Source organism: Acipenser ruthenus, chromosome 10 (assembly GCF_902713425.1).
Source record: "Acipenser ruthenus chromosome 10, fAciRut3.2 maternal haplotype, whole genome shotgun sequence".
Classification (NCBI taxonomy): domain Eukaryota; kingdom Metazoa; phylum Chordata; class Actinopteri; order Acipenseriformes; family Acipenseridae; genus Acipenser; species Acipenser ruthenus.
In genome coordinates this window covers 14,708,333-14,722,888 of record NC_081198.1, presented here as the reverse complement: position 1 = coordinate 14,722,888, position 14,556 = coordinate 14,708,333, and the positions used below count along the sequence as shown (strand labels likewise).

At 35.7% G+C, this 14,556-nt stretch overlaps 1 protein-coding gene across 1 annotated transcript; it reads right to left on the bottom strand.

Moving 5' to 3' along the window:
* Positions 1–4,635: 4,635 nt before the first annotated feature.
* LOC117403263 (sphingosine 1-phosphate receptor 1-like) lies at positions 4,636–8,149 on the bottom strand. Its single transcript, XM_034005289.2, has 2 exons — positions 7,947–8,149; positions 4,636–6,822 (listed from the first exon to the last, which is right to left on the bottom strand). Exon 2 carries the CDS (start codon positions 6,647–6,649, stop codon positions 5,513–5,515), a length of 1,137 nt encoding a protein of 378 aa, XP_033861180.1. The 5' UTR covers positions 6,650–6,822; positions 7,947–8,149; the 3' UTR covers positions 4,636–5,512.
* Between the last annotated feature and the right edge of the window lie 6,407 nt (positions 8,150–14,556).

The following is a 14,556-nucleotide window of genomic DNA, read 5'->3' as shown; positions in this document are numbered from 1 at the left end:
GCTCCCTGGGTTGGGGCCAGTTGTAACATGTGTTACAATCGACCGCATACAACATTAGCTCAACTATATTTGGTCAAAGTCTGGTCAGACTAGCTCAAATTATCTGTGTGTAATGGAGAGAAAGGTAAAAAATGTTACAACTGTCCCCGGTCTCCCCTACTAAACATAAGTTAATATCAAGTATCATGATAGTTGGATAAGCGATTTTCCAGATGTATTTGCTGAATGTGGAATAAATAAGTACAATAAAACTTTACGTGGTCAATTTATTTTCTAATTGTTCTTACAGGCATGTCACTTTTTTACATTGTAAAGTAAAATAAAGCAAAGCAGAGTTAAAACTATGGTGAAAAAACTATCACCAAAATCACACATACATATGCTAGAGCATGGTAAAGAAAAAATTGGTTACCACAGTAAAGGATGGTAAATATATAGTTGAAGTAGTGGGCAGTTGAAATACCTGCACTGATGTCAATGACCTTATTTACATTGTGCTGAAATAATAAACGTGACATATTAAATTTAGTGAGGTCAAAAATATCCCATAATCACAATTTATGTCATTACCACTGGTTCATATTTTCCTTGACTCCCTTAAACTGGGATATATATTTTAAATGATTGCAGTGCTTGTTTCACTACATGTTTCAATTCAGAACACGTTCTTGTGGGCCTAATTCACAGATCATTTCAGTTTTGTTCATATTTTTATATATATAGAAACATTTAATTGCAAAAAAACTATAATATACCTTTATTCAGTCTAAAACCAGTATGTGAATATCAAACTGTAAAATTCATCAAAACAGAAAAAAAAAATGTAATACAATCTTCACATACCCAATGAATTAAAGCTCAGAGTAGTGCATTTTAAAACCTATTAAAATGAATGGTTAGGTTTTTTTTTTTCTTTTTCTGCACAACAGGTTAAAAATGAATTACCTGCGCTACCAGAAAACCTGCATTATTGCCCTATGACTTAGTCTGTTCCTGGGCTGGAGCCTAACAACGGACTGGAGTTGTCTGGGTGAAAAGTTAAGTTTCCTTGCTTTACCCTTGGTACACTGACTATGCTGCAATTTGTCTTGGCTAGAAACCCATGACATATTCTAAGACTCCAAATAAAAGATTACAGTACGCCTAAAATGACAACGCAAAAATAATAGTCAGTAAATAACAGTAGACTTTACTTACTGGTTACACATTTCTTTATCCCAGCCAAGTGTACTGTGGTATAGTCAGTCAGGAATTTGTAGTTTTTTCTATCTACAATTCAAATATTACTGTATTTGCGTACTTCAATATAGCAGTATTTGAATGAACTCCTTGAAGGGAGGGGTGAATGAGTTTATAAAAACGACAATATGTTTAATTTACCCTCAGGTTAAGATAAGCGGAACTTGAAACAGTGTGTTTGCAAACCGAATTGGAGTCAGACAGTCTATTGTATAGACTCAAACACATCATCATCAGGAGTTCAGTGTCTTAAAGCATCTACAGAATAAAATTGACTTGAGGTTTTTTGTTTGTTTGTTTGTTTGTTTGTTTGTAGAATGCTAACATATAATAATTGAGACTGGGAGGTAAAAGTAAGTACGCCTTTCATAATCTTCCTATAGAAGGCGCTGTTGCTTAAGAAAAAAATAACTGTCATACTGGAGAAGTTCCGGTATTTGCTAGATCACAGTGACTAGCAATATGAGAATATACAAGTCTCTATATGTACTATAACTGCTGTTTAGCTGCACTTTCACCTTTCTAGGTTTTTGGTGTAAATATTTTATTGTATAGCGTATGTGCTTTGACATTTCCCTAGTTTTATAATGTCCTCAACATTTTATTATCTTTCCTATCATTCTGAGCCTTTTTTTTAATTACTCAAATGCTTTGCTGACTTGAATTTTTTTTCCATACTCTGTGTTAAGGTTCTTTGACCTGAGGCAGCAGCAGCTATTGAGTGGTAATTGCCAGTCTCTTTCACTACAGACGCATGTAACACAGTCTACATCAGCAAAGTGTCATTAGGTTTAAGAGCCTGTGCCATTTAATGAATCAAGTTTCCTTTGCTATTACTGTCAGTACACAATACACAAAGCATATCAAAATGAAATTAAACACAGTATCTGAGTAATTGAAACCAGTGGCATCACTCAGAATTGTTAGAAACATCACATTGATGCACGAGCACAGTAAAATAAATATATGAAAATGTAGTTGAAGCTTGTTATTCATTATTTAATCTGATGTATACAGAACATCCCTATTGTGATGATGTAATACAGTATATACTGGCTGACTCATGATGCAGATTCAATATACAGGATCCTGTTTTGAAGCGAGTGCAAAGGCAAATGCAGATTTTCACAGGTATATAAAGTATGTTTACCAGCACATCAACAAGCAGAATATAAACAAGTCTGATATACTTTGAAGACCATTTCCTAATTTTAAATTACCTACTTTAATCAACAGCATTTTGGCGACATCACGTTAGGTTTGGAGAATGCTAAGGTAAGACAAGTTAGGTGTGAGATTCAGAACAAATCAGGTTGCAATGACATAATCAACCAGCAGGTGGCAGTAAGATACTATAAAAGAATGAGTTGGCACTGTCATCATTATCACTGTCTGTATTGCTTATGAGTGCCATTCATTACCTTACAGTAGATACAGAGGAGGCAGGTCAAGACCTCAAATTAGACAGCAGGGCTATTCTGGGATAATCAGTTATGAATTTATCATATACTATAAAAACAAACAGATTTTCATCTGGAAAAAAAATATTACGAAGTTTTTCCTACTATAGCAAATCTTTACCATTATTATTATTATTATTATTATTATTATTATTATTATTATTATTATTATTTATTTCTTAGCAGACGCCCTTATCCAGGGCGACTTACAGTCGTAAACAAAAATACATTTATCAGTTTAAACTAATGACCTGGCAAATTGGGGTGAAGTGGAAATTTTAATTCTGCACTAAATCAAGTACTTCTTTTTTTTTTTTTAATGGACCTGGCATGTCACTTACCTGCTGTTGAGCCTGTATCTGTAATTCAGTTTGCTTTGACTCTTCAGATAGGTAATTTAATTAAGAAGTGGTCATCTGGATATTTTGAAGCTCACAATTCTGTTCAATTTTACACTCAAATATAATTCATATAGGGGCTCCTGAGTGGTGCATCCAGTAAAAGCACTCGCTAGAGTCCAGGCTATTCCACAGCCGACCGTGGACGGGAGCATCCAGGGGGCGGCGCTCAATTGGCCGAGCGTCGCCCGGGGGGGGGGGGGGGGTAGGGAGGGTGGGTTAGGTCGGCCAGGGTGTCCTCGGCTCACCGTGCACCAGCGACCCCTGTAGTCTGGCCGGCGCCTGCGGGCTTGCCTGTAAGCTGCCCAGAGCTGCGTTGTCCTCCGACGCTGTAGCTCTGAGGTGGCTGCACGGTGAGTTCGCAGTGTGTAAAGAAGCGGGCGGCTGACGGCACACGCTTCGGCGGACAGCGTGTTTTCATCTTCGCTCCTCCCGAGTCAGCGCAGGGGTGGTAGCGGTGAGCTGAGCCTAAAAAAATAATTGGGCATTTCAAATTGGGGAGAAAATAATAAAAACTAATTGGCAACGACTAAAATTTAAAATAAATAAATAAAAAAAAAAATATATAATTCATATAATGGTCTGTATGTTATATAGCTTATGTTTCTGTGCATGTTGTTAAACTAGGCCAGACTAGGATTTCTAGACAGATTGCTGGCACAAGTCCAGAGTGCATTTATTATAATTATCCAATGCTTCTGACCATACATAACCTAGAAATACGATTCCATGTTATAATATACATGTGACAGTCAGGTACTTACATCATTCACAGCTAAGTAAACGCACAAGGAAATCAAGGCATGTGTGAAGGTACATTTTGCAGTGTGGAGTGACATGTGCTGAGACTAACTTCTACTACCACAGGTGTCATTAATGAATTTGCGCAATCTCAGCCCACTTTCTAACGATAATCACTCAAGCAAACTCAAATCTTTCACATGGGTTTGTGGATTGGCTGTGGCAGGTAGAAATGGAAAGTCATTTTGAGGTTTGATGGTGGCCTTGACAGGTGTGCATGTCACAATACCACTGTAAGAATCGATACAAAATGGCCCTTGACTGACAAAGGATAGGGATTATACATACATCTGTTACTCCTTTGATAAACTCTGAGGGTGCTCCTTTGTATTTCCTGGTACCTAATCATTTCTCGTGCTGTAGGTCACATGGCCTGATTCCAGCTAGACCATTGGAGTGACACTTAGCCACTGCACAGGAAGTTATTTGGCAGCAGGAAGCAGTAGCATATACAGTATAAAGCTGTCACTGAAATACTTGCATATTTCAAATCAAAGTTTAAAATACAAGAACCAAAAGATATTTAACAAAAGAAGGACTGGTGGTAATATTGCTAATGCAAATAATAATAAAGATTTTACAACCTGATTTGCACTGCTGCAAATATCTGTGCAAGCTGGTCTGACACTTTATTTGAATCTATTATTAATAAATAGTGATGGTGTTTGATATAAAATATTATGTAGATATGTACGTATCAAATTGACCAATAATATTCTGATAGGTGAATAAAACAAAGTTCATTTTTGTTTTTGTTTTTAAAGTTTTACAATTTTATTTACTCTCTAGAAAAGAAACAGTAACATGTGCAAATAAACGACAAACTACATCTACCACAGTTTGGCAAGTTACATTTTACATGTCTGTGCTGACATTTTATATACAGGAACTGAAAAAAAAGATTCTTATTTAGAGTAGACACACAGCTGAATAAGGAACATATATTATAAATCAGTCTTTCTTTTAGTACAGATGTGTCATACAATAATGCGTTGTGTGTGACCAGGGTTAATCTCTAACAATAGTTAACTAATTAGGAGGGGAAAGGTGATGTCAATGAATCTGTGAAACAAACACATTCATAAAGATATTGTGGATTGTAGGCCTATACTTAACTACAGTATATACAAGTTATATAAAACCACATGCCCTTGACTTCGTTTTGTTGTATTTAACAGCATAAAACCCCTTAATGCACGTTGTGGACAAACTAAGTGCCCCCCCTTTTACACTTGTACAATAAGTGCTTTTCTGTATTATAACATCGCTCCTATAAGTTAATAAGTTCAACTCAATGTGTCCTACTTATAGGCCTAGATAATACTGATATTAAGTGCATGCCACTCGGATCTTGTGGGAAGCTTTTGTCCAGACAGGAGATCCAGTTACGTCTTAGTTCGTCCTCCCCAAGTTCAATTATTGGTTGACTACTGTATTGTAATTCGAGTTTATACGAGTCGCTATTTCCCTGTCCAAGTCTGACTGACCCCATGTCGCCTGCGTCTTCATCAGAGATGCCGCAAGTTAATGCTTTCTACAGAGAGAAGTCGTCCCAAAAGCATACAATCACTAACGTTAGGGATAAGTAAAAAGTAAGCTTCCCCCCTTGCTTTCCTATGAAGATGACGTTAGGTTCCCTGAAGATAACATCGTTTCAGGGTTGTCCCCTTCCTCCTTGTTTGGATGCGACGAGTTGTCAGATTTGCTTCTGCTGAACTCTAGTGCCCCAATAATGGGGCGTTTGAATTTCGCTCCGGGGCCTTTTTCTGTGCAGACACTGCAGAGTAGCATTTTCAGGAAGGCTCTGCGCATCTCGTTGCTGGTCAGGGTGTAGATTAGAGGGTTCATGGCAGAGTTGAGTACAGCCAGGGCCAGAAACCATTCGGCCTTGTACAAAATAATGCAGGTCTTGACCTTACAGGCAACGTCCAGCAGGAGGAGTATAAACAGGGGTGCCCAACAAGCTATGAAGCAGCTCAGGACAATTATGACCGTCTTCAGTAAAGCCAAAGACTTCTCCGAGTTCTTGCTGCTCCTACTGGAGGAGTATTTTCTGAACACCAGCTTGCGACTCCGAGTCCTCACCAGGGAGTAGATCCTGGCGTACAGAATGACGATGGCCATTAGTATCACGCTAAACACTGTGGTACAAAACAAGAGGTAGGCCTTGTTGTAGAGCGGGAGGACAGTGGAACAGGTCTCAAGACTGTGGATACAGTTCCAGCCCATTATCGGAAGACCTCCTAAAATAGCCGAAAGGAACCAGCAGGTGCTGATGTAAACGAACACACGACAGGTGTTGCCCCCGTTGTGCAGTTTCATTTTGAGCATGGTGAGGTGCCTTTCGATGGCAATGGCCAGCAAGCTGAACACAGAAGCGCCCAATGCCACAAACATGCTCCCTTCCCTCATAAACCACTGAAATGGAGTGAGCTTGAAAGTGTTAGGCCCTGACAACAAAATGTTGCAAATGTAAACCGATCCTGCAAGTAAGTCTGAGAGGGCCAGGTTTCCAATGAAATAGTACATGGGCTTGTGGAATTTTTTTGTTCTCCATATGGTAAGCAGCACCATTATGTTTTCCAAAATTATGAAGCAGCAAATGACAATAAAAACCACTAAGTCGGCCTTTAGTCCCGTATATTCAGTCAGTCTATATTTCCCCGTGAAATTGTAGTGTATTGCAATTATCTCCGGGTTGAAATAGTCGGTAACCATGCTTTCGACGTGGGGTGCAGTGGTCCTTTCCATTGCTCTGATTCAGAAATATTCAATGTTCATTCCACAAGAGGGCACCAAAGCCGTGCCTTTGTCGCAACGACGATTCAGGGGTTCAATAGGTTTATGAGCGTCCTCAGCTCAGCATTGACTCTTTTTCATAAAAGAATGCGTAACGAATTGAAATAAACCGCATCATGTAAACCCTGCAATAAAGCAAACATAATGGTTATTACAGGAAAGTCTCCAAATTGTGTATATATAAATCCTCTCTGTCTTGGCACTCTTTTGTCAAGTTCAATGTATTTAAAAAAAAAAAAAAAAACAAGAACAAACACAGTTTAAATAATTTGGGATTTTCTCACATGAAGAAAAAATATATATATTTAGGTACCATAGTTACAAAAGGTGTGTATTGTTGTGTGCACACAGGAAAACAAACTATGTTGTGTTACCTACATTTACTGAAGTATATAGCAGGGTTTTTTTTCAATGCTAATTTTAATCACATCATGTTGCACAATTAGGAGGAAATAATGAAGTTTGATATAGGATATCTTAAATTAACAATTCTGCAATAGTTACATCATTTGTTAGAATTTTTTAATGTTGTAGCACAGCAGCAACATTAAAAAAATTATTTTAATTTTTGTTTTTTTGAATATTAGATTTTATATCAATGGAACTGATATCAAAATAGCAAAATGTTCAGTTATTTTAAAGTTTGAAAAAAGTGTAATGGACATCGTTTGCGTAAGAGCTCTGCCAGTAAATTCTAAACTTACGGAACATTACACCAACTTTTTAATAGCATTTGAAGAGCAGCCTTTTGCAACATCACAATATATTAAAGAAGAAATGCAGAAAGTAGTGCATTATTTATTTGTACTCATGCATATCATTTTATAGAAGTTAAATAACACGCTGCGCACACACGATTTAGTACAATGTGTAAAATCCCACAAACTGTAAAACGTGCAAGTGGCTGGTTGCATGCAAATATTATAACAGTAATGTTTGACAATTAGCATAGCATGCTCTCTTTCTATGTAGTTATTGCAATCTTAACACTTATGCTATTTAATCTTTCCCAGCTCAAGGAAAGATTAAGAGTTATTTGGAATTCACTTGTCAAATGCAATAGACAAACAGTTAGCAAAAATATATTGCACGTTTGCAGAACTACAGAAGGTGCACTTTAAAAAAAATAGTAGACTAGGAGTATTTGTTTTTCCACATGTACTAATTTCTAATTTTATATTTTAAAAAAAATGTTTGCTTGTTTTTTCTTTTTTGTTTGCAGATAAATACTGTTTAAGGTTTTCCTTACCTTGCTGGTATATTCGTTGGGATGTTATTTTGTAAGATAACACATTTCTGTCGTGACCGATTTGATGTAGCTGCCGTTTGGTAGCGCCCACGAACCTACATGCTCCGGTCTGTTTAGAAGTGAGACTGTGCATGAGGCACTTCCAGCTGTTAACAGTTTATTACATGCTAGAGACGCTGTCTCTATTGTGACCCTCCCCCTGTGTTTCTTCAGCCCCTTTCTGATTTTTCTTTAGCTTGCGGTTTCAGTGGTTTATAATCTGTCATTTCTTTTTTTTTTTTAAATAACCCTTATCTTATTTACAAAAACGAAAATATCGTTAGTAATGTAATCTTGTTTTGTTAACAACGTTAACGCAGTAATCACATAAGAAAATGGTCAGTCGATACAGTATATGAACATCAATGCACTCTGATTTGTTTAACTATACTTTGCTTGTATTAACTGTATTCTAGCTTGAAACAAATTGTATAGTGCTCGAGAATTACATTTATTAAGAATTCAATACTGTACTACTGTCTGTATACAACATAACAATGTAAATTATCAGGCAGAATGCTCATAATATTCCTAAAATACTATTAAAAATTACTAAAAAGTATTAAAATACTTTTATATTATTAATATTATTAAGTGGGTATTTATTTGCAAAAAAAAAGTATTATAGATTTTTAAAAAGTTGCGTATTATAGATTTTACATATATATATATATATATATATATATATATATATATATATATATATATATATATATATATATATATATATATTGGCCACGTACATTATCAATCAATGCCATTTTGATCGCACTTACATCTCTCTCTCTCTCTCTCTCTCTCTCTTTCTCTCTCTCTCTCTCTCTCTCTCTCTCTCTCTTATTGACGCCGTTAGATTGAAGACAGCGGCACGGTCCTATGGTAGCTCAGTGATTATGTTCACGGATTTCGTTTTTCACAGTGTATGCACTACCAGCAGACAGATACACAACAATGAGCCACACATTATGTTTGTTGATGTGCAGTGTGTTGATTAACATAAGGGTCTATGAGTGTGGTCGATGCTGTTGCTTTATTTTAGGAATTTGCAATGGACCATCGGTTAGGAGAATCAGCTCTAACTATATTTGTTGTGGCCATGCATATAAAAATAATTTGCCAGTTTACAATATTCTCTGACTGCCATGTGACCGTTACACTGCAAGTGTTCCACATTCTAAAAGGAAGCTCTGGGTCTGCGGTAGGTGTGGGTTATCAGCAGTAGAACAAAGTCTTAAAATCCCAAAACAAAATGATCCCCCTCTTCATACCACCAATCTCCTTTTCACTTAATGATTCTCAACTCAAAGTGGAGCTTATCAGTAAACCATTTGTCATTTAAAGTGTTTATTTTTATTTTGTGACTGGACTGCAAGCTTGTAATCAAACAATTTGAATAGTTTTTAAGTTGCATTAGGTTGGTAGGTGCTTACTAGCTTCAGGAGTAGGCTGATAACAATCAGACCGAGTAACTATTAAAGCTGAAATGCCTTATAATCTTGTGTATATATTTATTTATCCTAACAGGTACAGCATCCTGACACATTACAGTAGGTCCCTGTTTATTTCTAATTTTACTATTTATATTATACAGTAAAATTGTAATAAAATACGCTCTGTATTTATATGTTTAAACCACTCTATAATCCATAAAATGTGCCTCCATTGAAATCCATTATGAAAGGAACAATAAAAAAAATCAAATTGCATCATTCAAGAAAAATATAGGAAAATCAAAAAGAAGGAAATTATCTAACTTTCCAGACTAATTAGATTGCTAGTTATGCCTCCTGTTACACCAGAATATAACTCACTTGTGTCATTCTTCTAGGGATACTTTATATGATATACACAGTCCTAATACTTCATTTCGTACCTGTATAATATCCTGTTGTCATTGGGGAGCCTGTGCAACACTGATATGCTTCCCCACAATCAGCCTTGAGGGGTCTTTTCTGAACCAATATTTGCTTGAATACTTAGTAAGCAGGGGGATTAAGGACCTCAGTAGAAACAAGGATACAATGAATGACTTGAGCTTCTTCCTGTCAATTTTTAATGAGAGAAAGTGGTTGTTTCTTTATTTACATACATGAACTGATAAATGAGGAATGCAGGCATTATGCCATCCAAGCACAAGCTCCCTTATCAATAATCTAATCAATCACTGCCTACCTTCAAAGTCAATCAGTAACTGGAAAATGTGCAGCACTGACAAATGACAAGAAAATACCACACAGCTTATTTGCAAAGCCTTTAATAAACTCCTGCTTTTCAAAGGAGAAAAATCTGATTTATATCACTAAGTGGTTTGGTAAAATTAACAGGTGTTTATCTCATTAAAAAAAATAGGAGTTACTTACAGTAATGGAGTAAACGCTTTGAAGACACATAAATAAACTACAAAATTGTGTACATCAGTGTAGCTGCGATTACAATAAAACATCTGATAATATACAGAAGGGCTAAAAAAAGTCATAATAAAAAAAAACAGTCGCATAAATACTGGAACTAACCCTACAAACTAAATATGCTGTAACAGAACCTACAGTATCGACAGTGTGGTTCAGAGTAATAAGATTATTCAAGATTGGAAATGGAATGACATGTAATTACACTGCCTGCCATTAATCAGTTGACATTTGATCCTGAGCAAAGCCCTCGTTCAATTTTCTCTGCTTTGTACTAAATGAATTGACCAATCTTCTTTTTATGTATTAGTTATTATAATAAAACCAATGGGGATATGACAACTGGGTCTATTTAAATAATTTTACACGCAGGGTTACTAGAAATGAGATGTTGTAATCCCTTACTGTCCCTTTACCTTGATGTTTGCAAGCATTGTGAGTGGTTCATTTTTTAATAACTCAATGTGTATTTCTATATAGAGGTAAGTCTCATACACAAAGCCACTTTGGCTGTTCTCACGCAGACAAATAGAACCGAAGAGCAGCTATTAAGGAAAATGGAAGATAGGCATTAATAGTACAAAATGATGCCAGGCTCGGTTAATTAGACCAAAACAAGTGGACCCTTCCTGGCATTTATAATATCTTTACTGACAAAAATGACTATTGCATACCTGCCAAGTCCTTTGCCAAGACGTGATCACCCGTCTCCCAGTGAGACTCCCGATAATTTAGATTTTCAATTGTAATGCATTATTACCTAAAGTAAATTTTCTTTAACAAGTGAAGTATTTTAGTGTGTGTTCTGTACCTTCAGTTCTGTCAATTCTGCCTGAGTGTTGTAGGGTTCTAAGAGCAGAATGCAGCACCTAAGCAGTACATTTGGAAGCAGAATCATATGAAGTATTTAACAAGTCTCTGTTTGGTTGCTATACGAAAGGAGACTGCAGTGGGAGTTTCCCATGAAAGAATACAGATTTTCTCAGATCTGTATCCTGTTTGCAACTCCTCTAGTTTCACTAGTCCATTCCTGTCCTCTATTAGGAGAATGCTTGAGGACCTGTAAAGTATACAGTAGGCTATATGTTACATATGGTATATGAAATGGAAAGTTGACATGCCTTAAGACTTGGTTACCAACATGGCAACACAGACATTACAACATATTACTGCCCTAAATAAACACCATATCAGTGTCATACAATATGCAGTTTTTCCCTAATACATGATAATGAATAAGTTCACTTTATCTCCAGCTTTATGTAAACACAACTTGGTTTGGTATTCATGAAACATTTCTGGGTTTATTCTAGTTTATACACTCTTTAAGGTAATTTGCAATAATACTGCAGTTTATTATGAGTGCACACCTACAGTTTCACCTGATCAACTCAATAAAAAGACATGCAAGTCCCTAACCTGGGTCTAGTATTTGGTAGTCGTTGAAGTCGTTGAAGCTTTATCTTGGAGGAATTTTTGCAAACATGAAATAAAAACTTTAAACAAGCAGACGTTTTACGAATATGGTCCATTTTCTCTAAATAAATGTCTTGTTTTCACCAGTATTAACTGTTAAAGATTATTAGATTAAGGTTAAGGTATGGCTAATCAAAATAACATGAAATGACTTTGTAGTATTTTATAATAATAATAATAATAATAATAATAATAATAATAATAATAATAATAATAATAATAATAACCTATTTTTCCACTGCCCACTCTAAAGCAATTTTCCCTCTGTGGAAAACCATGCCTAATGACTGGTAGTTATCACCTGGCTTACATAAAGCGTTGCTGATTTCAAATTGATTTGTAGACATTATTTCCTTTTTGTTCCATGAAAATGAGTTTTCTTGTTAGCAAAACAGGGCAATAGGATTCAAAAGGCTTGCTTTCAATAAAATAGATATATGGGGGATATATATGTTTCTCCGTCATGCATGAAATCAGTAACAAAAGATACAGATGCATTTTCCTGAACACCAGCTGAGCACCCCCCTAGGACACCCCCTCCCCACATGAGAATCAATCACAAGTGTCTGACTTGATCGCAAGGTCTACTGTGTGCATTCATAGTTTTGGAAACCCAAGGGAAATGGGTGAAAAAGCCACGTCTTCCAATGGGTGAAATATGCCTAGCCAGTCATTTGCTTACAACCTCACCATTCAAGCAGTTAGTCTGCTGATATCAACCGTGAAAGAAAGCTGACGTGTGCAAAATTGTAAAATGCAAATCTGAGACTGGAAATGTTTTCAGATTTTTATTTTTACTGTTGCACGCACAAATACACCTGACTTTCGAAATGAATGCATTTCTTAATGCACTTTACACATTCTGCGTTTCATTACAGCAAGTCTTCATTTGACTCAGCAGTTCAGAGTGTTGGCGCTAAAGTTGATAATCTCAAGTTAAATTCCATTAAAAGCAGCTGAAATGAATCAGCTTTCTGGTTATATTGACTTTGTTCATTAAATCCATATCCTCCTTCAGAAGTGAGAACCCAAAAACCTGGCTAAAAATAAATAAATAAAAAGATTACATTTTGGTATATAAAGCAGAAACGTGTGTTTATTTCCAGAGCAAAATGGGTGCTTCGTTTTGAGATTTAGTGCAAGAAAGGTAAAGATAATATGAAATAAAAAAAGTTGATTGTTACCATACTGTATAACATCAACTTTACAAACTAACAAATCTATATCCTGTTCAAAAATACAACATTGTGAATACTATACCTATGTAGTCATACCAAAAAAAAAATTCACAAATGTTTTGCCTCGAAGCCTTTAACAATGTCCTCAATATATCATATAGCCATGGTCCTCAAAGCTGTGTCTCTGGGCAACATTGTGCCCCAGAGACCAGAGTGCTGTGCCCGCGATGCCAGCTGACATGATCTGGAATACTGCTGTTGAAGCCGAGGAAATAAAACTCCTGAGCGGTTCCTCAGAAAACTGCAAATGAATGCACATAATGAAAATATTGTATGTCCACTGATTAATGATTTCAGAAAAAAACAGCAACAAAAAATGTTGAGTTTGGTAGACATAGCCAGATATTTGCACGAAATACCATTTGGAGCCTTAAAATTTTGGGGTCATGGTAAATTAGGGCAATTCAAATTCCTGGCTGTAATTTCCCAAAATGAACACAGGCAAATCTCAGAATGACATCTAAATATCAGAATGTGCTGAAGGTGTATAATGCATTTATATTCAAAAGAAAGAAATAAACTAGTGCAAGTTAGTTAAGGTGTGTGCCTAAATGTCCTCTTAAAGAATGGGCTACATTCACAAAACTTCACTCAACTCATAGTCGGAGAAAATAGAAAAGTAATAAGTGTTTAAGTAACTGCAATATAGACTACCTAGATAGCCCGGAAATTGTTAAAAGGGTGAAGGCACAGTAATATAAAAGCTACTTTACAAAAATGTTACGCTCTATCATCTCTGTTTTATGACCAAACCCTAGGAGACCACATTATTACCAGCAATAGCAATTCATTGGATATGGAACAAAAATTACTGATACATAACACACTGGTAGTTAATAGAGGTTTGCCTATACTCATATTTTCTGATTAATTACCTTTAAGAAATTTGAAGTTGTTACGTTTTGATTCATTAGAATAAAAGGTCTTTCCTGGTTTCCCTTGTTACACAGTTATTGAGTATAAATAACAATCTGACAGTGTTATTTATTATTATTATTATTATTATTATTATTATTATTATTATTATTATTATTTATTTCTTAGCAGACGCCCTTATCCAGGGCGGCTTATAGTCGTAAACAAAAATACATTTCAAGAATCACAGTACAAGTATTAATACAATTAAGAGCAAGATAAAATACATTGACTTCAGTTCTAGCAAGTACAAGTATATGACAAAATACGATTCAATAACGGAGCAGATAACAGTGTCAGTGATAGTTACATCAGGATATAATTAAATACAAAATACTACAGATTAAATAACACTTGTGACAGATTACAGTACTCTAAAGTACTCTATTTAATATAGAACCTGTTGTAATAAAACTAGTTAAAACTCATTCATATTTTATAAGCGATTATTTGTTTTTATCTTTCTTTTACCCTTTTGATATGAAATTATTTTTATTTCACTTTCCTTAGAAATGCATCATCTCTGCAGTGAAC

Bases quoted from the DNA above. Each gene is read 5' to 3' on its own strand.
- LOC117403263 (XM_034005289.2), bottom strand. From the start codon at position 6,649: ATGGAAAGGACCACTGCACCCCACGTCGAAAGCATGGTTACCGACTAT.